The following is a 24,365-nucleotide window of genomic DNA, read 5'->3' as shown; positions in this document are numbered from 1 at the left end:
GCATATTTATTAGGAAATGCGTACACACAACATACTGATAAAGTCAATTTAAAAAGTATTCGTAACTTAATGTATAGGCCCAGCTGAATATTTGTTACAAGCCAGCTCTTAGGCTGCAGCAATTCCCGCTAAGGAAGCTAGTTCCCAGCCAGACTGAAAAGAAAAGAACTAAAGCCAGAAAGCTAACATTACAGCTAATATTACGAGCCAAGAGGTAGGTTGATATAAGTCAGTGGTTCTCACTTGGTGTGATGCAGCACACTGGTGTGCCATGATGCCGACTGAGGTGTGCCCTGGAATTTTGTGATGACCACACATTATTATTGCAATATTACCTGAGCCTATACAAAAAATATGAATGAATTTTTAATTGACTGTATCAGTATGTTGTGTGCACACATTTCCTATGAAAGGGCCAAGCTCTAGCCAAAAGTGGGATTTAATTTAATCTAAATTAACTTAATTCACTTTAATTTAAAAATCCTTCATAGGGAACCTATTCGTCTCTATTCACATGTGGGAATTATAAATGTGTGACACATCAAAAGCCCTGATTTGCAGCCAGTGTGTGGGATGATAATTACGAGGAGAGAGCTGTGAGTGGGACAATGGATCACTTTATTAAACGGAGCAAATTACGACAAAGCACCAGCAAAGACAACCTACCATCGAAAGAAAACAAAACTGTCAGTAGACAGTATCACCAAAGCTGCCTGTCGTCTTTTTTTCTTATTTTTATTGTCTAATGCTGTGATAAGAGTGACAACACTGTCACAGAAGCTATTGTGCACAGATATAAATGCATGTGTGCCTTGAGATTTTGGCTTGCCCTTTGGCACATTCACAGGACCTTCTCAGGGTCACTGTCATATGTGGACAGAACTGCTGGTAGCTGTCACCAGTAACCAAAGAGTATCAATGCACGTTCTTTGCAGATACCATCCTCAGTAGCGAAGCTGGCGCCCAGTGGAACAATTTATGTAGCTGTAGAAAATTAAATGCAGAGTGTCCTGTGTTGTTGGTAGCTGCTCCGCTCTGACGAAAACGTTAAGTGCTCCGGTAGCGGCAACAACAAACCAAAAAAAAACATCACATTTTTATGCAAAAAGCATTTTATTCTTGCAAAATGTATAAAAAATCCAAATCTCAAAACACACGATTAGTGGGAAGAGTTGTTTTGAACAGGACCAAGTGATAAATACAGCTCAGCAGGCGATGACTCTACAGACAATATGTCATGACCCAACAGCTTATACATTCATTCTCTTTTTGGGACACAACACTGGTATGGTATATATACAAGTATAACATTACAATATACAACATATTACAGTCTAAAGATACCACAATGTGTATCAGTTTGTAAATAATAAATACCTCATTGTGAGGAAAGAACAACCTTTGCCAAGGGTATACAGGAAATGTTCCTACCATTCAATATATAGAATAAATATTAGGTTCCATGTTCAGACAACCTAAGTCCACCTTACATCCATAGCTCTCTGTCTAACAAGACACTTTGATCACTATGAACACTTAATCTCAACACTTATAACACCATGTGACTCGTCTACCGTACCTGCGTCAGTACCACAGCATCCCATAAACAGTTAAACAGCATCTTCTGTCTCTGCTACCTCGTGTTTCGCACCGTCTCCCTGTGTCGGCTGCTCCTCACACGAACGAGGTGCCATCAAAGGACTGTTACTTCAAAACATTCGTTATCTGATGCCCTCAGAAGGCAGCATGTTCTGTATTCATTTGGCGGTCGCCACGTCTAGGTGAGACAAAGAGGGAGGATGAAAAATAGCTTCAGGGGGAATTATACAATACATGACAGAATACTCTTGTAACTATATCTACAAGATATTTGCTTTGTATGAATCAATTTACCTAAACTCAAGACAGACTATTTTTCATCAACACTGAGACTTCTCGACATAAAAATCATCCCAAGGTTAATATTTCATCATTTTCCCATCTCTGTTTGTTAGATCACGTTAAAACTATCTAGCTCAAACAGTCAACAGTGATTTGGTTTGTGAGAACGTGAGAAATCAGTAATGGCTACGACACGCTCAGGTGTTTTACCTTTGCACACATCATAGAGCTGTAAGACATTTGATGTAAAGGTTACTGTTATTGAATATCAGGAACACTTCAAAGTGAATTTTAAAAGTACGAGGCCTCTGAAGACACCTTTTATGTGGCTGTCCAATCAGTGTCCACGGTGAAGTAGTCAAGTGAAGTAATAAATTCCTCAGTGTGTGATGTACTGACAGAGAAAGCTGCAAAATCTGTTCTTCCTGCATTCAGTGCTGTCATTTGACACCCCCAGGTAGCCAGAGAACATGCCCCAGATGCCACTCGAAACCGTTACTTGTTCTCTTTGCCTGTATAATCAAACTACTACAGAGTATGTTATGGACGAGGATACGTTTTGTAGTGTTTTGGCTGACTCAGATACTCAGCCGAACTTATTTGAACCAGAGTACACGCCAGAAGTAATCCAATGGAGAGCAGCCAGGACTGCAGCTGCCATGCAAGAGGATATGACCAGCGGGAACAATCCAGAACCTGAGCTGCGGAGAGCAAACACCGACTGGTGTTGCAGTTGATCAAATTGCTCTCTGATGCAAAAAGAAACTAAATCATTCTGCTGCAATGAATTGGCAGTGTTGTTGGGTGCTGTCACCAACACCGGGAGAGCCTGTGTGTGTGTTACTATGCAGGAAAGTTTTACTTCTCACTTGGACATGGACGGGCTGGAGATATTCTTCAGGATCCAGACGACAAACTGGACAAGACAACCAAGACCAGCAGGGTGGACAGGACAGATGACTATTGAGTGAGTGTTTATGATACCTATCACTACTGTGAGTTAAGTTGGGCTTTTATTGTGAAGGGTTAAAACTGAAAAAGTAAAGTGGTAATGTGCTGCCCTGGACAATGTGAAAATAAAAAAACCGTGTCGCCGTCTTTGTTCAAGCTGGTTCAGGCTACAGGAGCCCCTGTGTTTTATATTGTTACCTTTTACACCTCAGCTACACTATGTTTTGTCCAACAAAGTAATAACTATAGGTGTGGAAAATCCAAGCACCCCTCTACCTGTCTCCATCTACCTGCATTAAAAATCCCCAACCACTCCTACTTGCCTCTCTCTTCCTGAATGGGTGGAGCACAAGGTCTATATGTAGCAACAGCTCACAGGTAGTGGCCCTTTTTCTCTGGAGAACAGAGGAGCATGTGGACCAGCCTTATCCTACCTTTTAGTATGACAGATTAAGATTTAGTATGACCCAATACATAGTATGTCAAATGCAGTGTGCCAAAAATACCAGGATGTTCTACTACATCCAGTCACAGTGAAAAAGCCAGCGTGTTTTTTGGCTATTCTGACCCACAATCCTCTGGACCGCAGACGATACATCACATCGACTGAGCCGCAAACAGATGACAGCTTAACAGCTCGTTGACAGCTGATTGACAGCTGTCAGAAGTCGCAGTGATGGATGACAGCGCATTCAGGTGACTGATGACCAGTCGATTGATAATGAACGGAATATTAACTGTCTAATTGAATAAAATAATCACAAATATAACCAACAAAAGGGCACAAGTATTAATGTATAGCCTATGCAATTCAACTATCCTGAATATAATATATTAGAATCTACAATGTATGCAGTTTTAATATTGCAAAAAACAATCAGAGCTGTCCGGGTTGATCTCCGTCTCTGGCATTTTGAACAAATGGCATTTTGTTATACCGTAAGTTATGAGACAGCTGTATGTCCTGATTATGCAACAGTACATACTTTTAAAGGGCAGCTGCAGTACATACTCAAAGTAAAAAGTATGTGATTCTGAACGCACCCTGAGTATATGAAATACAAAGCAGCTCAAACTGCCTCAAAATAAAAGACTGAAAAGGAATGGGAACACCATTGAGTTGATAGTCCTTGAACCAGAGTTTTCTAAATTCCTAAATATTCCTCAATAGGCTAGCAGCTCCCGTGCATATATGCGCTGCCGGCACGACTCGTGAGCAGTTATGAGAAAGAGAACACAGCTTTCTAGGTCAATATGGCACATAGGAATTCATTGCTATAATTAACCACATTTATCATCAACACTGATTGGACATCCACACAAAAGGTGGTGAGTTTCACTTTAAGTGAGTTTAAGTTTCCCTTGAACTTTTCCAGTAGGATGTTTTGGGATTTACGGTAGAAGTGTATCGTTGTGTCTTTAACTTTACAAAATCAACAATCAGATGTTACCCTGCGGTCCTCACCTCATTGTGTGGTATACAGTGATGGAAGTCAACCATTTCTGAGACTAACTTTTCTGATCTTGTTGTGTAGAGTTGTCTGGGGATCTGTGGAGACAGAGCAGACAGTGTTTACAGTGTGCTTCATTAATATATTATAGAACCAGAGGCATCGTGAACAAAAGCAGGTAGTATAACCGATGTAAGGAGCTGCCAGGAAGAAAGATCTACCACAGGAGATTATACCTACAGCTGCTACTGCAGAGCTCTGAGTTAACATGATACACCTTTGTTAGATTTGGCACAAAACATCTTTAAAGTTGGGGATGGTGTGCACCTCAAAAGTTATAAAAAAAATGTGTTTTATTGTGTGGATCAAGGCCTCTGAGCAACTACTGAAGGTACCCGAGGACCTTGATCTATGTTTATTACCATTAAAGCCACACTAGACAGTGTTTAAGTCACACTAAAGGATTCATCAGACAGTTTGTGAAGCGTATGAGTGAGGGGAACAAGCCAATTATCCGCAGACAGTTTGTTAGAGCGTATTAGTTTACTGTAGTCGCAGGTTTGAGGTTAGTAGCTTAGTCGTTTGTGCACATACAGCACAGTGTACCTCAATACTCAGATGTATGTTTTCAATTGAGGCAAAATGTTCCTGTTCAGACTGCTGGGATTGGGAAGAAGCAGAACTTGACGGATATGGCAATGTGGACACTTGAGTTAAGACACCGTCATCGTTCTCAAATACGGGGTTCTCCCTCAAAGTATTCTCAAAGGCATAGGGAGCAAGGGTGTGCCTACAATGTAAAGGAGATGAGGCACAAACCAAACATCACAAATCACTGAAAAAGCAACACCCTGAAACAAAAGCAGTTTAAATATGAAGAATAAAAAGGACTGGTACTTACACCAAAGTTACAGCCTTTCTGGTCTTTATACATTTCTTGTTAATGAATATCAAGATGCCGATGATGGCACAAACAAAGCAGAGACTTCCCACGAGGCAGGTTATAATTAACGGAGGGTCTACTGGCATCGACACCAGCTCGTTGCAGCGTTCTCCGTGGTAGTGCCAGTATTTACCTACAGGACATCTGAAAGAGAACATATATAGGTTAGAGAGAAGAAAATCAATGTCAAACAACAAAAATCAACAAAATCAACAATCAAATGAAACCAATCAAATTATCACTTATCCATCCGATCATTATCTGTAACCACTTATCCTGTCCAGGATCACAGAGGGGAGTTGGACACTATCCCAGCTGAAATTGGCCAAGAGGCGGTGTACACCCTGGACAGGTCACCAGACTATCTCAGGGCTGACACACAGAGACAGACAACCATTCATGCTCACATTCACACCTACGGACAATTTAGAGTCACCAGTTAACCTGCATGTCTTTGGACTGTGGGAGGAACCTGGAGAAAACCCACTCTGACAATAAACACAAATATAGCGAGTAGAAACACCAAACAGGAGTGAATCTGAGGTTGGCCTTTACTTTCACTTTCACTCAGGCTTGTTCACCACCAGCAAACAATCATCTTGAATAGTATACCTTTAAAGAATGTCCTATATATGCTCATTTTCAGGTTCATACTTGTATTTAGAGTTTCTACTAGAACACATTTACATGCTTAAATAGTCAAAAAACATTTTTCTTTTACTGTCTGCCTGAATATACCTTATCCACCCTCTGTCTGAACCTGTCGCCATATACCCCCTTATGAAAAAGCCCAGCCTGCTCTGATTAGTCAGTTAGTTTCAAGGTTTTATCTTCATTCTTGTTGTGTCTGCACTATCACTGCAGCAAGAGAATTACTGTCACAACACTGTAGCAACACCTTCAACACTTTGTACCTTTATAATAGTATAGTTGTGAAATACGGACGGTTTGCACTTCACAGTAGATGGAGCATTTTGATACTTTGACAGTATTTACATAGCACCTGTACATTTAAAAAGACATAGAAATCTGACTTTATAATATGGGACCTTTAATTCTTGTTGGTGTATTCAACATAGAGCCTGCTGCTAAACACTAATAATAATAGTGAGAAACTAATAGATGGTGATAATCCTCTCCACAGCAGTGATACTTGCTTGACGTTTATCTTCTGGGTGTGATAAAATACTTAGAATACAAGCAGTCAACTTCCAAAACTTGAATGTCCTTGACTGCTTCACTACTAAAGGGTTTTCACTACAGTCCCTGCTTGTGCATTCAGCTGTCTTACAACACAATAAAAATTGCTGCAGCAGTGAAATGAATGAAAAATAATGTCTGCCAAACACAAAGAATGTTTAAAGACTTAAGGTGTGTTAATGTTTTGCATTAACGCACAGTCTAGCACATTCTCTAGTTAAAAATGCGGAAACTTTAAACAAGTTAAGGTCATGCCTCTTGTGCTTTCTTTGATTTGTCAGCTTGTGCGTACCTGCAGGTGGCTCCATGCCCTGGGATTATCTCACACAGGCCTCCATTCATGCAGTAGTCCGGCTGCAGAGCGCAGGTGCTCTGACACGGCAGGCCGTCCACCGTGGTGTAGCCTGGATCACACAGACACTCCGCCTCATCGGTCCAACTGTTCACCACGCAGCGTGAAAACTCGTTGCAAGCCAGGAACTTACAGGGGTCTGCTTGGTCAGCTGAACCCAACAGAGAGGAGAGAGGAGGGGGAAAGAAGAGGAGGAGGAGGAGGAGGAGGAGGAGGAGGAGGAATGGGAAGAGAGGTGTGGATAGAGACCAGAGAGAGGTGATAGCTTATTAGCATTAAAGCGGTGTCCACCTGTCACTCACTGATGCAGAGGGGATATTAAAGGGCATTTTGATTGATGTGAATGATGGTGTCTGCTTTCACTAAGGTGTGTTTAATGAGGTCACATACAGTCGTGAACTCTTCCAAGCATCACATTTAAACTGCACATCACCTACAGACTGAAAAAGACAGCAAAATGGGGACGTGTGGTGCTCTGACCTTGTAGCATGAATAAACATCACTGCAAGAACAGATTTTTTTTTTTTCTGCATGAGGTGTCCGCATCCTGTAATCACACAGGACAAGACGGTACGCACAAGGAAGGACATCTCACCTGGCTCCACTTCCAAGGAGCGACTGTCAATCTCGATGTCGAGCCGTTTAGACGCGGCGTTGCAGAAGTCTTCGAGCACACAGTGAACGGCCTCGGTGACATTATAAGGTACCGGTTTGTCCAGTTTCATCCTGCTGTTCACCACAACGCTGCCGTTCCTGAAGTTGAGAATTTCCAGCTGCTTGAATCCGGTTAAATTGGACTGTAGATATGGCAGAAGCTTAGGGAAAGGAAAAGGAAAGCAAATTAATATTTTTCTAATTTAAAATGTTCATGCAACTACTTTCAGAGGACGTACTCAATGTCCTCATTTAAAATGTCAGTTTTCTGGGTAGTTAGTGATCAGTGAGTGAACATGATGCTCCTGGAAAGCCACACTCAAGCAAGATTTCATCTTACAAGGTAAAAAAGGGAACTGTTCTCAATCTCACAAGGACAAAGATTCCCCCTCGAATATTTAGGTTAATGAAATGATGTCAGATTCATGCTGGTGTCAAGTCTCAGTAAAGATCTGAGTCCCCCCGAGAAGGAGACCAGGGCGGTAGAGACCACCTTTACCTGTGGTTTCACTTCCACAACGACAGGACTAAGGTTGTCGTCGCACGGCTGATTTTGAATAATTCAGGTCACATTTTACAGTGTGAATGCTATGAATAGTTCATAATTAAATTTTGATGCAAGCATGAAATCCTGCCATTACTGCACAGACTGTGTAATTAGATGTAGAACAAAATTAGGGTTAGCTCTATAAGCATTAGTATAAGAACACAGAACGTGCTATTTCTAGTTGAGGAAGAGCCCGGGAACACATGAAAAGACTTGCATGGCATCAAAGCTATCGCATGTCCAAAATAAATCTATAATATATGCTGTTTAATGAAAGCTTTTATCTCAAGTGCCTAACAGTAACATATGCATGCTATAGAGTGCTGCAGGGATGATGCTTTTTTGTAGGCCGACAGGGAAGCTGGCGATGTCCTGGTTCCTTAGGTAGAAAGCCAAAGTTGTTATTCCATTTGATTTTGAAATACTGCAGTAAACAAACAAATGTTTTATTCAGCATGACAATCTTCACAAATAAGCACCACTTTTATGATTTATAGATAGTTTGAAGCATATGCAATCCCAAGAGGTAAAAAGCTAACATTAGGCTTTAAACAAACTACACCACTGTTGCCTGACTTAATATTGACACCACAAGGCTGTAAAGCTGTGCTCTGCATGACGACGTTCTGTAGTCTCATTTAGCCACTTTTTAAAACACCCTACTAACTTCAAAATTCACAATAGGGGCATTTACTGATATATTTATGTATTTAAAGGTCTCTTAAGCTTGTGTTCACAGACCTATTTCAGGCAGATAACCAAAAACCCATTCAAAAAACCTATCGTCTTCAATACGAGGGAACTGGAAGTGACGAAATGCTAACTAATTTCCACATTTTAGGACTCATTCCTGCAGCACTCTATATTGTCTAGTCAAGTATCTCTGTATAATACCACCAACACTGCCCTACAAAACCAAAACACAGCAACTCAATCGCTAATATCAACTAGAATCTTTGACTTCTCTTGACATCTCTTCAATCATATATCATATATTATTCTGGCTTTAACTAAGGCTAGCTGGTGACGTAGCCTTAGCTAAAGCTAATTTAACCAATTTAGCCTGCCTGTTTGCTGTAATTTAAACAACATTTTGAGTTTGTTATACCACATAAATACAGCGGATGCAAAATACAATCATTATGGAGTAAAAATAACTTATCTCGCAAAAAGTTTGTTAGCTTAGCTTAGCAGTATAGCAATAACTGCCATCTCTGCAGCCACCGACTCCAGTGGAATTTTGGATTTGATGTGGTTTAGCAAACTCTAATTTCTATACTCAGATTCTTTATATGGATGTAGAATCCATAGTCGATGGGACAAGATTTTGGTTTCCGTTTGTAGTCCAAGTAGTATTGACCAATTACGTTTGAATGGCGGGTAAAAAGTCCACGTAGTGAGGCAGAACGCATTGGCCGAACTGCAATCTTGGAACCCATCAGCTATGTCCAACAACAAGTTACCTTTATATTAGCTTGTCTTTTAAATCTGTCTTCATACACAGATATCTGTTTTAGGGCTGCAATGATTAGTCGACTAATCGATGACTAATTGACTATAAAATAATCGGTGACTATTTTAGTAGTCGACTAATCGGTTTAAGTCATTTTTCATGGAAAAAGTAGTACTATAACAGTACCCCAAAATACTCTTATTGCAGCTTCTTACGTTCAAATACTGGCAGCTTTACACACCCTCCCATGACGGTGAACTAAAACCCTTTGGCATGAGGACAAAACAAGACATTAGATGACATAATTTCGGGGTTTGGGAGAGACAGACCGACATTTTTCAACATTTTAACACATTTTTTGATAAAATGATTAGTCGACTAATCAAAGAAAGAATTGACAGATTAGTCGACAATGAAAATAATCGTTAGTTGCAGCCCTAATCTGTTTAAAGAGATTAGCCAAAATGACTGTCTCATGCAAGAGGAAGCACTGGTTGGATATCCACTGGCTACACCGGATCTGCTCCTCACCGCAAGAGGCTCAGCGTCATCAGACAGATAGCTGACAGGTTCTGAGACTGAGCAAACTCTACCTTAAAATCATATATTAATGTATTAACTTACAACTTGTATCTGTCACACAGTTTGTCTTCTGCCTTACAATACACAGCATCACCAACTCCTGATTAAAAAAAAACCAGTGCAGTAAAATCAAATCTATGCAGCCACATTTTAACTCATATCTTACAATTTTCCACATTGTTGCACTGAAAAATATTCCCACAGACTCAGACCTGCAGCTCAGATAACCCAGAAACCAATCTTTTAAGACTGTGGCCTCAGACTGATGACTGTGGTGATATTTAGGCGGGGAGGAAGTCAACCAGCTCAAGTAATGGACCTGCATCAATGTTCATCGATCTGAACCACTCTCCTTCCAGCCACTTCACGTTCACTATAGGTGAAGCGAACGTCAAACAGCCGCAGTGTGAGAAGGAGAGATTACGATGCTTTAGCTGGCCTGGCTGCCGAGCGGGAGATAAGAGGCCTTAAGGAGCTCTGCTCTGATCGGGTTACTTCACTTATCACTGGCGGACAGTTTACTGGGGGCTAGTTCCCTGTAGCTAATAGTCTCTGAGAAAGAACGAGAGGGTCCAACATCCTGAACAAATGGGCGACAGCCTGCAGTACAACTGGACATACAGCTTGCTGCTTGGTCGTCCATTTGTCTCAATGCAAAGTGTCAAGTATTACATCTACACTGTAGATTAGATACCAATCTGTTGCTCTGTTGCCTTCCACACAAGGTCAAAGCCGAGTTCTTTCACAACAAACCTCAGTGCAGTCTGTATTGTGGACTAAGGACAATAATGTAGATTCCTTTGTCGCCTATGAAATGTAGACAGCATAACACAAACACAACCATAATTTAAGTCTTTGGCACAATCACATAGGCTTCTCTGAGGTTACACATGTATCTACTGGTTCTTGTTTTGAAAAACCTCATCCCTTCTCTGATGTCGAAAAAAAAGAAAAGTCACAAGGAATATTATGCCGCCATTTTTTTGTGATTTACTGTGGCAAATAAAGTCATTCCAACCTCCATGTCCAATTTTATTGGTTGCTTCACAAACCAGTAGGTACAGGAGTAATTGGGGCAAACTAATGGTCCATATATATGCATACATATATATGAGAGATAGTAAATGTACAGTATCACAAATGGGGTCCAATATCCAGCAGAGCATTACACTGTGTCCATTTAAATGGGCTGTAGAATATGTATTGTGACATTTTTTCATTGATGTTCCTGGTACTGCTCAGTGATCTATAAACCTCAGACCAGTTTGAAATATTTGCTTCAAAGTGCCCCTCAGTGCCTAAATAGCCCATTTAAAAGGAAGATACAGTATGTTGACTATTCCTAATGGGGTACTGAGAACAGAGAGTATACGGTAAATACTTACCAGTTCAAACGTCTGACCACATTAGTTTTGCCAGGAAGCTAAATACATTGATTAATGAGGAAAGCTGCAGTAACCACAGTTTGGGCAACCATTAAAGATTGGAGATGGAGTGATAGTTTCATTATTGTTTTGGACATTTGCTCATAATATGTATCTCTGGGTATATGTATCCCTAATACTTCATATCCCTGACCCAGTGCGGACATTGATTGTTTTTATTTATGCCAAGAAAACTAATTGGAAACTTGAAGGTCCAGTGTGTAGGATTTAGGGGGATATATTGACAGAAGTGCAGCATAATGTAATAGGTTTGTTTTCTTTAGTGTATAATCACCTGAAATAAGAATAGCTGCGTTTTTGTTACCTTAGATAAGCCATTTATATCTACATAGGGAGCGTCTTCTTGTCCATGTAGTCTGCCATGTTTCACCGCCATGTTAGTACAAAATATTCTCACTCCGACCTCATCACATATCAGCGTTTGGTCATGGACTCTCCACATCCAGATAAGACGTGCAAGGTACCCTGGGTGCGTTGGTTTTTGACGTTCTTGGACGCCGTGTCAAGTTCTGCCTGTTACATGCTTTGTCTTCTTTCAAGATACACTTCGTTTTCACAGGAAATTTAATGTTTACATACAGTCTCTTTCAAAATAAACTCACTACGTCAGTACAACAACACAAATTTACTTTTTTTCCCCCTCCAATGTGGTTGGGTTTAGGCAAAAAAAAACACGTGGCTAGGTTTTGGGAAAAATAACAGGGTTTGGCTTGATAATCTTACGAGACACAACACCGCTCACCCAGGTGAAAGCCCGTTGGTTGTTGGACCCATCCACCACTCCCACCCGCCCTACTCCGACATTTGCCACCCTGACGCTGCCGAAACTATAACGTCAACTGGCTGCCAATGTTTAAGGACAGCATTTTCGTCAGTGTCTGACACCACAAGCCACTGCCCAAGTGCCACATTTCAACGATTTCGGAGTGAGACTAGGTTGGTTTCTACAATAGCCCGGACAAACTAAACACTGGCTCTAGATAAGGCCATTCATATTTTTGCGTCAGCCACTGTAGTAAGCAGCCTCTCCGAGTTGAACAGCATAGAAGAATAAGTTTTTAGCATGAAACTGCCTTATTCAGTGTTTTTACTGGCAGTAGATGTTATCAATATTATCTTTTTCTCTAAACCACAGTGAGCTTGTCAGAAATCTGTGTTAATATTGATACCAATCTTAACTTTGCATCAGGACAATTACTAAGACAGCTTCCTACCACTTTGAAAAACTGGTCCATGCATTCATCTCCAGCAGATTGGATTACTGTAATGCCCTTTCTTGCTGGACTTTCCAAAAAGACAATAGGCAGGCTCCAGCTAATTCACAATGCTGCAGCGAGAGTCCTAACTGAGACAAAGAAAACAGAGCACATTACACCTATACTGAAAACACTCCACTGGCTATGGGTACAGCACAAAATCGAATGCTTGTTTACAAGGCCTTAAATGGTATGGCTCCTTAATATATTTCTGACCTGTCCACTAGCTATAGCTCAACCAGATCCCCCAGATCATCAAGCATGTGTCTCCTGAATGTATCTCGGATTAAATCTAAATCAGGCAAAGGTGCATTTAGTCATTATGATGCTGTTTTCTGATAGAAACTGCCTGATAACCTGAGATCTGCTATGACTGTATCATCCATTAAAAGCAGTCTGTGTGTGTGTGTGTGTGTGTGTGTGTGTGTGTGTATAAGTGTGTGCACTGTGTGGTTTGCTGAATGGTTTTGTGGAGTATTTTATATGTTTTCTATCTAATTGTTCAATGTTTTCTATGTTTTACCTTTGCATTAAATGTGCTGCAGTACAAATAAAATTGACTCGACTTTTACTGGCTTAACTCACTGGGTCCATTTGTTTTAAAAAGAAAGAGACCTCTGCAGATAATACGGCTCCTGGTAAAAACCTGAAAGGATTCTGACCAGGAGAAATTTCGGCTGGTTGCAATCTGCAAAGGTGCATTTAGTCACTATGATGCTGCAGACTGCAATCTTTATAGCTAGATGCCACTAAATTCCCTTAAATCTTACACACTGGACTTTTAAAGCTTAATTGAGAAAATTGCAGAATGAAAACAGATCAAATTCACAACACAAATCATCAAAACCTCTACTTTTTACACTATGTTACTGTAATAAATAAGCGAAAATGAATGAGAAACACATTAACTATTTATCTGAACCCAAGAGGCTTTATCATCAAAAAACTAAGCCAACCCAGAGTAGCTGTATAACTTCACATTCCCTCTGCTTCTTGGCACTGCAGCAAACACACAATCCAATTTGTATCGATGCACCTCCTCAGTTTGAGGCTGAGGCCTTTACGTAACACAGAGCGCAGGGCACAAGCCTAAAAATATGTCCCGCCGTCAACCTCAGGGTAAGCCTTGAAACTAAATAGGGCAGTCAAGTGATGCTTCTTGCATTGATGTACGCTAATAAGGTGGTTTTAGGAGACAGAGTAGAAATTTAGAAATGTAGTAAAATGGAACAAAAGGAAACACTCCAGCATCGATTAAAAAAACATGAATTTACACACAAATGCTCCAAAACAACCTCGACCAATCTGTGAGCTATTTTATTTCATCGTCTTGTCGCCTACAGTTGTACAAATACTATCTCTAACTCCAGATAGCCAACACAGTAATACTGCTGCACCATACAGATGTAACCTGACTGATGTCGCACTAAGCAGATTGGACCCATTAATAGCACCGTGTGTGTGTGTGGTGCTGGAACTGACCAGAATTACTTAAAGCTTCTTACCACAAGTCACAAACCTCTGAGTCCTACAATGACTAAGGCAGACCTGGGTCTCATGATTCAGACTACCCCGGGCTAGTTTGCTCTCTACCATGTACAAAAGCAATACAGTTTAAGCAACACAAAATGCATAAAGCTGCATTACTAAGCCTATTATCACATTATTGTGCTCCACATAAATTCATTTATTCATTCACTCACTCTGCAGGTTTATCTTTAAGGCTTCAAAACATGCACGAACACACTGGTCAGTGTTGTAACACACATGTGAGCAACACATGTACAAAAATATATTCTGAATTTTGTTGGTCAGAAACTAATTAGCCTGACTAGACGGACACGTAAACACAAACTTTTAGACTCACAATAGACAGATAATGAGTGTATGCTACATCAGGGTACAAAGCAATTTCAACAAGCAGCAGTATATCACACCATAGAGCTTGTCTATACAAACAAAAGACAACAGATGTTTTGCTTACAATGCCATTCTTTAAAGGAATAGTTTGACATTTTGGGGAAACATGCTCATTTGCTTTCTTGCCAAGAGTTAGATGAGAAGATTGATACCACTCTCATGTCTGTCCACTTAAAGTACTTTTCAACCTGGACCCTTTCCCCCATGTTTTGTGCCTCATTGACCAATGGAGACAACTAGTTTTGAAACTGGTCCAGTATTGAGAGAGTGCTGCAGCTGCAGTGGCAAAACAGGCTGCAGTGTAACCACCTGGGGCATTTGTGCACCATCAATTTACATCCACTACAAGTGCTTGTTTTGCCACCGACATGCTCAGACTTTTATTAAAACGATACATCTGACAACATTATGAAAAGTACACTACAAGGAAATGAAACTTTTTCTTTATCCTTCGCTTAATGCAGTCTGTTTGTTGTTTGAGAGGCAACTTGTTGCAGGAAGCTAACAGTGAATAAGATAGTGAGAGTTGGAGAGAGGAGTGTCAGGAAGAACTTGTCATTGCTGAATACTTGGCTGATTTTGACCATGTGAAAAAGTCTACAAGATGTCGAAGTGATATTTCTGCTTGAGTGAAACTTGGTTATACACACCAACAAACAGATCAGATCAGCAAAAGGTAAAGACAAACATTTCAGTTCCCTGTAGGATTCCTTCCATAATGTTGTCAGACACTTAAATTAACAATCTGAGCAAGTCAGTGGTAAAAACAAGCAGTGGATGTACATTGATGTTGCACTATTGCCCTGAATGGTAAAATTGCAGCCTCTTGGTCAATACACAAATTTTAAACATTTTTGGTTTCATTAGTCACTGAGACACAAAAACATGGGGAAATAGGGTCTACGCCGTACCCTCCGCTTTAGCCTGACATACACCTCCCCAGAAATATAACTACAAGTTGCGGTGACGCAGACCTCTTGCCTGTTCTTGTATGCTGGAAACCATTTCCCTCAGTGGAAAGGAACCTTTTATTTACTTTATTCTAAAAGATAAGAAACAATAAATTGTGAAGACAGTAAAGCCTCCACAAAACAGCATTTTAAGTCCTGTGTGTGATTTATCCTGGCTTCATATGAGTAGAGGAAATCTCCGCTCATCGCTAGGCTAATTTATACAATGTAAAATGCCATAGGCTTGTGCTAATAACGCTAGCATGTTGTATTTGTGGGGAAAATGTGTCCAGCAAAAGACAAGTGCTTTGTCTGTAAATGTTTCACGTTATAGTGAAGCTGACTTGTGTGCTTGTGTTTAAGCCATGTTTAATGTATGTTTTGAATCAACTAAACTTTACAGCACTTCACACAAACTCCGCCGCTGATTAGTGTTTTGAAGGTGTAACTTCAGAGTGACACAGACACACCACCTCACAAGTGTAAATGCTCACAACGGCGTAGGCCACGTGCATAGGCTACGGCGTAGGCTCTGCATAGAGCTGACCCAGAAGTATAAATCCCAATTAAGGCTACAGCCAGCAGCCAGCTAGCTTAGCTTAGCATTAAGACTGGAAACAGGGGGAAACAGCCAGCCTGGCTCTGTCCAAAGGTGACAAAACATACTTCCAAAAAGCAAAGAATTACAATTCGTGATTTCATAGGGGGTTATGAGGCAGACTATTTCTTGGCTGTCTTGTTATCGCTGTTAAGTCTGGCAACCAGCTGTGACACTATCAAGGACCACAAAGAGCATTAGATGTGCAGGTAATGAGATTTTGTTACCTTTGGACAGAGCCATGCTAGTTGTCTCCTCTTTTCTCCAGTCTTTATGCTAAGCTAACCAGCTGTTGGCTCCAACTATGTATTGGAGGTACAGATATGAGAGTGATGTCAATATAAGGGCTGCAAAAAACTAAGAAAAAAAGATGATGATATGACTTTGCCGTGGTCTGTACCAAACAAACGTTTTCCCTTACATCTAGAATATGATTTGTAGGCCAGAGCATCACCGTAGCACCACAATGCTTCATTTTTAATGGTATGTTGTGACACATTTTATCTTGCAACTCCTCTGATTGAATATTGTATTTCGCCATATTGCAATTTCAATATTTTGATAACTGTGCAGCCCTTACCTATATTCTCATCTGCACTACCTCACTGTTTTGCATGTTTACCTCTTTGGAATTCCACTTAATAGCAATTTTACAGCCCACAATTGGGACAAATCACTTGCAGGCATAAACTGTACAAAATGAGGAGCTGAAATACAAGTCAAACAGAATCTCAACAATTCTTGAAAAAGCCAAAACTTTAGTACAAATCAAAAAATTAAGGCAAAACACACAAAACCAAGCTCGCCAACATTACAACCAGACTCACAGATAAAACCAACAGACATGAGCACCTGCAGCAGGAAGGTCTAGTGTCTAATTTAAGGACAAAGCAAAGCTAAAAACTAAAGCTGAGTACTTCAGAAATGTTAGGTGCTTTCAGATTGTTAGATACTGCATTTCGAAAAGGTTAGTTAAGAAATAGAAAGGTCATGCTCTCTCTGAGGCATTGGACATGTAGTTCCAATATGGAAAAAAAAAATACCGGTATGGAGGCTAAAGTCTTCTGTCTCCCAGGCCCAGATTTACTGGAAGCTCCAGGGTTTGGCGAGTTTCTGGACCCAGAGTGCTGTGTCTAAGTGAAACAGAGTCATTTCTTTATACTGTTGACACAATGGCTCCTCTGAAATTACAGCATCAGCATACTGCAGATTTGATCAAGAATTTGGCGACTGATTAAAGCCTTATCACACTTTATAACACTTGAATAAAAAAATAAAATTTTTTGAAGAAAAAAATATATTTATCATAATTTACTGTTAATTTTAACATTAAAAAATGTGAGGACAAGGCTTAAAGTGCATCCTCACTTGCGCAGGACAACAAAATTTAGATTAAGCACCAACTTAGGGCTACTGCAAAATGTTTTCACTCTTACTAAAACATCATCTAACACCACAATTTACAGCATATATTGCACAGATGTACTTCTATCACACATTTCAGCTCAGACTACGAAAGCAAATATGAGAAAGAAGCATGCAAAAGCATGATATCCAGCACAAAAGCTTGTGTACCTACCAGCTCAAGAAAGGTATTCTCCAGTGATTTATACTCTGGGGAGCTCTTGTTGAACAGGTCATCAGAAAACATCATGTTAGTGACCCTCAAGCTAAAGAAAACCACTAACTCTTTGCCCTTATCCACTGCAGTCATCAGAGGGGTGCTGGCTTGTCTCATGGCTGGTGCAGCCGTGGATTCATACGGACGTTCGTCAGACTCTGAGGGGAATCCACTCCCGCTGTCTTCTTCCAGAGGTTCAATCATTTCCACGCTGGTCCTGTTCTGACTTAACCCTACATCCTCTTGTATGTTGTAGTTCTCAGGAGGCAAGGGTGTTGAGACCGGCGGAACTCCACTGTGCCCTCCACTAGGCTCGTCTCCGTCCTCGGGGGCTTCGCCACTCTCTGCAGGGGATGGCAAAGGCTCCACATCTGTTTCTGGTTCAATGCCTTGGACGACATCCTCATGAGATGATGGTGTAGTGACCGCTTCTGCTGCTTCTACAACAGATATCTCGGTAACAATGGGATCTGTAGACTCTGGCAGGTCCAAGTTAACCTCAGCAGGTGCATCAGTAATGACTTCTTCTGAGTCTGGAGTTTCTAAGGGAAGGTCCTCGTTCTGTTGCTCTGGAAGCTCTTCAGTGATCCCATCAGCTGGTTCAGGTTCTTGTAAAAAAACGTATATCAAAAAAGGCATGTTAGGACCAGACGGAGTTATTTTATGTATAAAATAATTATACAGGTACAGTAATTGTTATATAAAGGCATTGCAGGCAGGACACTCAAGCACTTTGATGATTTGACGAAAGGTTTAGGAGTTTGAACATTTTTCCCAAAGTCACATAAGATTGGGCCTCATCTGACAACTGAATACATTTCTTCTAAAACCTACTTCTGCATTTTTCACAAATATTCACCAATGTTTTCTTATTTGGGATTTGTTCTTAGGTAATAACAGAATCTCTGACTCTTACTCATATTTGAGCTCTGATATGTTTGTGTATGTCAGAATGGCCTGTTGCAGACCGTGTCCTGAGGAAGGAGCACGTCTTCCAAGACCATGTAGATCTATTTAGTGACAAGGGCAATCCTGCCTCCTTCAGTGGTCAGTGTCTTTCTTCTCTGCTTCACAATATGTTTTTAGCCTCAGATTTGAGATTGATCCTTTTATTTTTTTTATTTACTTCATCAGTTGTGTGCTTTTCTCCAAATACAGCATTCACTGAATGAGTCATAGCATGCCATGCATCTTTTTTAGGATATTTTGATCCACTACTGATGCTACAAAATATGACAGCTCACTTTGCATTCACTTCGTGCAGAAGAATTTCCGCTTCAGAACCAAGTTTTTTTCAGTGCTCTACCCTCTTTAGACCCTCATGTTAGTGTTTTAAAAACAGAGCCAGGGGTCATCAAGACTGGAAACAGGCAAACAGTCATCACAATGAGGCTGTCTGGCAACTAGCATCTCTACATAAACAGTTACAATCACCTAACAAATTGTAATTATACATTACCGTATGTGTACAAATCAAACAGATAAGATTCAACAGTTGAGCTTCAAGCCCAGTTCAGACCAAAAATGACAAGACGAATCCTTTTTAGAATGTTTCAGAGAAAAGTTGCAGAGGTGTGAACTGGCCGTCTGAGCTCGACTCAAGCCAGCTGATGGTGTCACCTGCAACTCAGCTGGTCAAATCGCAGTGGCCGGTTTTACAATGTAAGGCATGTCGCCTGTTTCTACAGCCAGTCGGCTTGTAGTAAAGTCTGCTGGTCAAGTCAAAATGACCGCAGACAGTGTGTTCGCTTGCTGTGGCAGGTGCTCCATCCCCAACAAGCCTGACTGGTGGAATTGCCAGGCTAGCTGTTTCCCCCGATTCCAGTCTTCGTGCTAATGTTAGCTAAGCTAACCATCACCTGGCTCTAGTTCCAGACTTAAGGCACATACGTGGTATCGATCCTCTCATCTAACACTCACACAGAAAGAGATAATTGTTTCCCCAAAATTTCAGACTGGTCCTTTAAGCAGCTCTAAGGGTTTTACAATAATGGTGACAACGGACACCAGCTCCCCATCCCTCCTCATACTTCTGGATCTTACAGCTGCATTTGACACTGTGGACTACAACATCCTCCTTCACCGCCTGCATTCCACCATCAGCCTCGCTGATACCGTCCACAAGTGGTTCACATCCTACCTCACTTGGCAAACTGAGTATGCTGCACTGGGAGAGGCAAAATCACACGTTCACTATGTCACCTGTGGTGTCCCTCAAGGCTCGGTGCTGGGTCCTACCCTCTTCTATATGCTCCCCCTTGGTTGTGTTATCAGCAGGCATGGCATATCATTCCATTGTTATGAGGACGACACACAACTCTACCTGCGGACAGATCCCACCCCCTCTGCACTCCTGCCATCTGCCTCACTCACTACCTGCCTGGAGGAGATAAAGGCGTGGATGAAGCTAAATTTCTTATAACTTAACAGCCCAAGACTGAAGCCATCCTTGTTGGCACCCCACACCAGGTCAGATCATCAACCCTCACGAGCATCTCTTTCTCCGGCGAGAACATCCCCCTGTCTACTTCAGTCACCAACCTCGGTGTTAAAATGGACCCCCACCTTACATTCGAGACCCACATCAAACACCTGTGCAAGACTTCCTTTTACCACCTCAGGAACATTGCAAAACTCCGTCCGTCACTCAGCCCGGCAGATGCTGAAAAGCTTGTCCACGCCTTTGTCTCCTCCAGGCTGGACTACTGTAATGCGCTCCTCATCGGGATCCCTAGTAAAAGCATCCAGAGGCTTCAATACATCCAAAACAGCGCTGCTAGGATCCTGATGAGGGCACGCAAGCATGACCGTATCACACCCATCCTCAAATCACTCCACTGGCTGCCCGTTGAACTCAGAATTCAATACAAGGTCTCCCTCATCACACATCAGTGCATTCATGGACATGCTCCACTGTATCTTAAAGAACTCCTCACTCCTCAGACTTCCTCACACACCGGCTGCACTACCAACCTCCTCAACCCCCCCAGGACCAGACTCCGCACCATGGGAGACCGGGCCTTCTGCTCGGCCGCTCCCAGACGGTGGAAGGCACTCCCTGACCACCTGAGAGCACCGCAGACTGTGGACACTTTTAAACGCAACTTAAAGACTTACCTTTTTACTAAAGCCTTTTTATGTATTTTATCATGTTGTCTGTTTTTAGCTCTTAGCATAGCATATCTGCACTGCCTTCTGTAGCACTTTGAGATTTGTTTTTTATGTAAAATGCATTACAAATAAAATGTATTATTATTATCTATTATGGTATGTCCCAGTGTCTGACAGCACAGTAAAATACAGTGTATGTGTTGCGCATCATTTTATACACCTCATATTCAGCTTGACAAGCCTGATACATACAAGAGTTAACGCTGAAGTTCTGCAGGTTTGAACAAAGTTTGGAAGCACAGCATGAGTTTGTAATGACTCGACCACAAGCAGGCCGCTGTTTGTTAATGGGTTTTAATATGGTGTATTGCCTCAGCAGGGAGCATCTCCATGCACAAAACCAAACCACCAAGTCTAATTTCCATTTCCTATGAGAGGTGAGTGTTCTGTGCTGATAAGTATTAGTAAAAGAAAAAAAAAAATGGGTCACTTTTTATTGGACAGTCCAGTGCTGATATTTACTATCAAGTGACTTTAATGTGTCACTAGAACGACTCTAGAGTTTCATGGGACATTTGTGATAAAATTAGGGTTAACATTTATTATCCAGTTGAAGTTACTCTCAGGGTCAGGGTTAATATTAGAAATGGGACTAATATTAAATAACGTGTAGACATACAGGGAAAAAAAGGGGGAAAACTTCTTCACCATCCAGTAATTGTGGATCAATACTAGACTAATCAAATAAAGGGATGTTAAATTATAATAAAATAAAATGAAGCACAGTTTAAGTTCAATCAGTAAGCATTTAATGCTTAATTGTTTTTCATATACTTTCCTCCACTCTCATCTTTCTTTCTTTTATCCAATTACTTTTAGATATTATGTAATTTCTTTGGTATCATCCCCTCAAATAATATTAAAGTGTATTTCTCTCGGGGATGTGTTCCTTTTATAAACCTTAATCAGCTGTTCCCGTCTCTTGAGTCTTTAGACCATAAAAGCATCCTCCCACTGCTTTCCCACCATCAATCTAATCAAGACTCAGAAACCAGAACATGATGGCAAAGTGTGGGTTAAGTTGTGGTTCGATCCTGTTTTCTGTCAATACCTCTAAATGGAGTCCAAACCTCAATCTAAAGTTTAGCTGCTCAATAAAGCTTTGAATTGTTGAACTTGTGTCTCCTGATTGAACTTCAACATACTGCTTTACAAAAAAGATTCAACCTGAAGTAGCCTTACCGTCTGTCACCTGTTCTTCAGGTTCAGGTTCAGCCTCACCTCCGGCATCAGGCTCAGTCTGTGGTATCTCCTCCACCTCTGGCTCTGCTTCCTCTTCCGGCTGTTCTGTTTCTGGCGTTAAAATGCCACTGGGCTCCTCAGCAGTACCTTCTGTGGATTCCTCCTCTACTGCTGACATTACAGGAGTCTCATCAGTGACAGCAGAGGTGCTTTCTGGGAGGATGTTTGGGATGAAAGGCACAAAGGTGTGTGTTTCTGGTTCGATTGTATAAGCCTCCAAAGAGTTTTCTATCACCGGCACAGTGGGGAAGAAACTGTGGATAGGAGTGCTGTCCGCTGTCGGCATCTGTGTGGTGTCGTCCTCAGATATGTCCTCAGCAGGGTTCATGCCGAGCTCCGCAACTGGATAAACTGTGGTGACTGAAAAGGAAGAATTAAAAAATTCATACAGCTTTTAAACCCGAATCTAAGGACTAACATACTATTATTCAGTGATATTATGCTCACCAGCCTCAAAGCTGAGTGTCTTTATGTCCAGCGGTAGCGACGGCTCCTGTTTTAAGGCCTTTACAATGATGTGCTTCAGTTTAGGAGCATTCACATCCTCGTCTGTCTCAGGCTCCTCGAGACCCTCAGGGTCATCGCTGAGCTCTGTTTCTCCATTAAAAACCACGGCGTAACGCACGGACACATCCTCTGAGCTGATCAACACAACAAGTCATGTCAGAAACCCTCATAACAGACAGACCTCACTGGTAATGGATGTCAGCTGAGGCAGACATTTCTAAGTCATATCCCAGAAGAGGATATTTTAGGGAATGTTACAGTTTCTCTTGAGACTTGAGGAATTAAACACTTCACTTAAAGTCACTTCAGAGGAAAGTATAAGAAATTTATGTTTTGAGTCTCTTGTCTCATCCACTGTGTTGTTTTGTCAGAGTCAATCATCATTACAAAGAACAATTACAATGAACTCACCGAAATCCTAGAATACGAATCTCTTTGAATCCTGGAACTTTTTCAAACACATGAAGCATCTGAAGAAAAGAAAAACAGGAGTGTGTAAGAAACATGAACTGTTTCTCTTCAATCATTCTGCTTTGCATTACTGGGCTTTGCTGTCCAGTAAAAAAAACCCCAACATGTATCTCTGTATTAAGTTATTTTACAACTGAGGGATTAAATAGCTGACATTTTGAAGATATGTTTTTATTGGATATTAGCACATCAGTCAATAGAAACAACATAGTACATTTGCTGCATTGTACGCTACAGCTGCAAAGATTGCTCAACTTATTAATTAATAATCGAAAGAACATTTATGGCAACTATTTTAAGCAAAAATGGCAAACATTCCCAGGCTCCAGTGTTCTCTAATGTGTGAATCTGTCTGTTTTTCTCTGTCATACATGACAGCAAAGTAAAAATCTTAGGGTTTTGAACTGCTGATTGGACAAAACAAGCCATTTTAAAACATCACTTTGGACTTTAGAAAAATTGTGCCAGGTATTCTCCAGTATTAGTTGCAGGACATGTGCTACTGTAAAGGCTCAGTATAGATCTTTTTCACGGCAGACATTTTGATCTGCCATAGTTGGAAAAGCACAGGTGTTACTAATGACATTACTGGTGGCTCTGTTCTCAGTGAGCATGCATGCACAATACCAGGACCCTGAAATCAAAGCAGCTAAATGGAATTCAGCTATTGATAATTTCATTGTGTACGCCTGTGCTTCCTACAGTAACATGTCCAAATGTCTTCAATGAAAAAGGCCTACTAGACCTTAAGGCATAACATAGAGGCAGAGAGGTAATATTCAAAGGTTTGCTGTGTCTGAAATTTAAAAAAAAAAAAAAGTGTTTGTCGATAGGTAATTAATCTGAAAAGGAAAACTAAGCAGAAGGGGAAAGCCAGGCAGGCAAACATAAATTTAAAGATGCAGACATAAGGCCGTAACAAGCAGAAAGTGAGGAGAAGTGGCCTGTGTATGTGCCAGGGAGCTGATTAGGGGATTGGGAACAGGTATGGAGATCAGATGACAGCTAAAGGTGGAAACACTGCAGGGCAGGGTGGAAGCAGGCTCTGAAATGACAGGAAGAGTTAGTGACTGGCAAATTGACAACAGGTAAAGAAATGCACAAGTGATATTAAGGATTGTCAGTCGTGGTAACCATAAAAAGCTACTGTACATGTGCATGTCTAAACAG

The 24,365-nt window shown here is 41.1% G+C and overlaps 1 protein-coding gene across 6 annotated transcripts in view; it reads right to left on the bottom strand.

The window, feature by feature from the left end:
- Positions 1 to 1,194: 1,194 nt before the first annotated feature.
- impg1b (interphotoreceptor matrix proteoglycan 1b) overlaps positions 1,195 to 24,365 on the bottom strand; it is a 40,247-nt gene continuing 17,076 nt past the window's right edge. For 5 of the 6 annotated variants that reach the window (XM_049596584.1, XM_049596585.1, XM_049596587.1 and 2 more), the window contains 9 exons: positions 23,136 to 23,194; positions 22,665 to 22,858; positions 22,158 to 22,577; positions 17,763 to 18,412; positions 7,374 to 7,593; positions 6,719 to 6,929; positions 5,185 to 5,370; positions 4,298 to 4,381; positions 1,195 to 1,777 (listed from right to left, as the gene is read on the bottom strand). In XM_049596584.1, the coding sequence (XP_049452541.1) occupies positions 4,342 to 4,381; positions 5,185 to 5,370; positions 6,719 to 6,929; positions 7,374 to 7,593; positions 17,763 to 18,412; positions 22,158 to 22,577; positions 22,665 to 22,858; positions 23,136 to 23,194 (1,980 nt within the window). In that variant the 3' untranslated portion in view covers positions 1,195 to 1,777; positions 4,298 to 4,341. The remainder of the gene's footprint in view (positions 1,778 to 4,297; positions 4,382 to 5,184; positions 5,371 to 6,718; positions 6,930 to 7,373; positions 7,594 to 17,762; positions 18,413 to 22,157; positions 22,578 to 22,664; positions 22,859 to 23,135; positions 23,195 to 24,365) is intronic. The other variant, XM_049596583.1, reaches the window with a different exon arrangement.

The sequence above is a fragment of the Epinephelus fuscoguttatus genome, linkage group LG14 (genome assembly GCF_011397635.1).
Source record: "Epinephelus fuscoguttatus linkage group LG14, E.fuscoguttatus.final_Chr_v1".
NCBI classification, from domain to species: domain Eukaryota; kingdom Metazoa; phylum Chordata; class Actinopteri; order Perciformes; family Serranidae; genus Epinephelus; species Epinephelus fuscoguttatus.
This window is presented reverse-complemented; position numbering and strand designations above follow the sequence as displayed.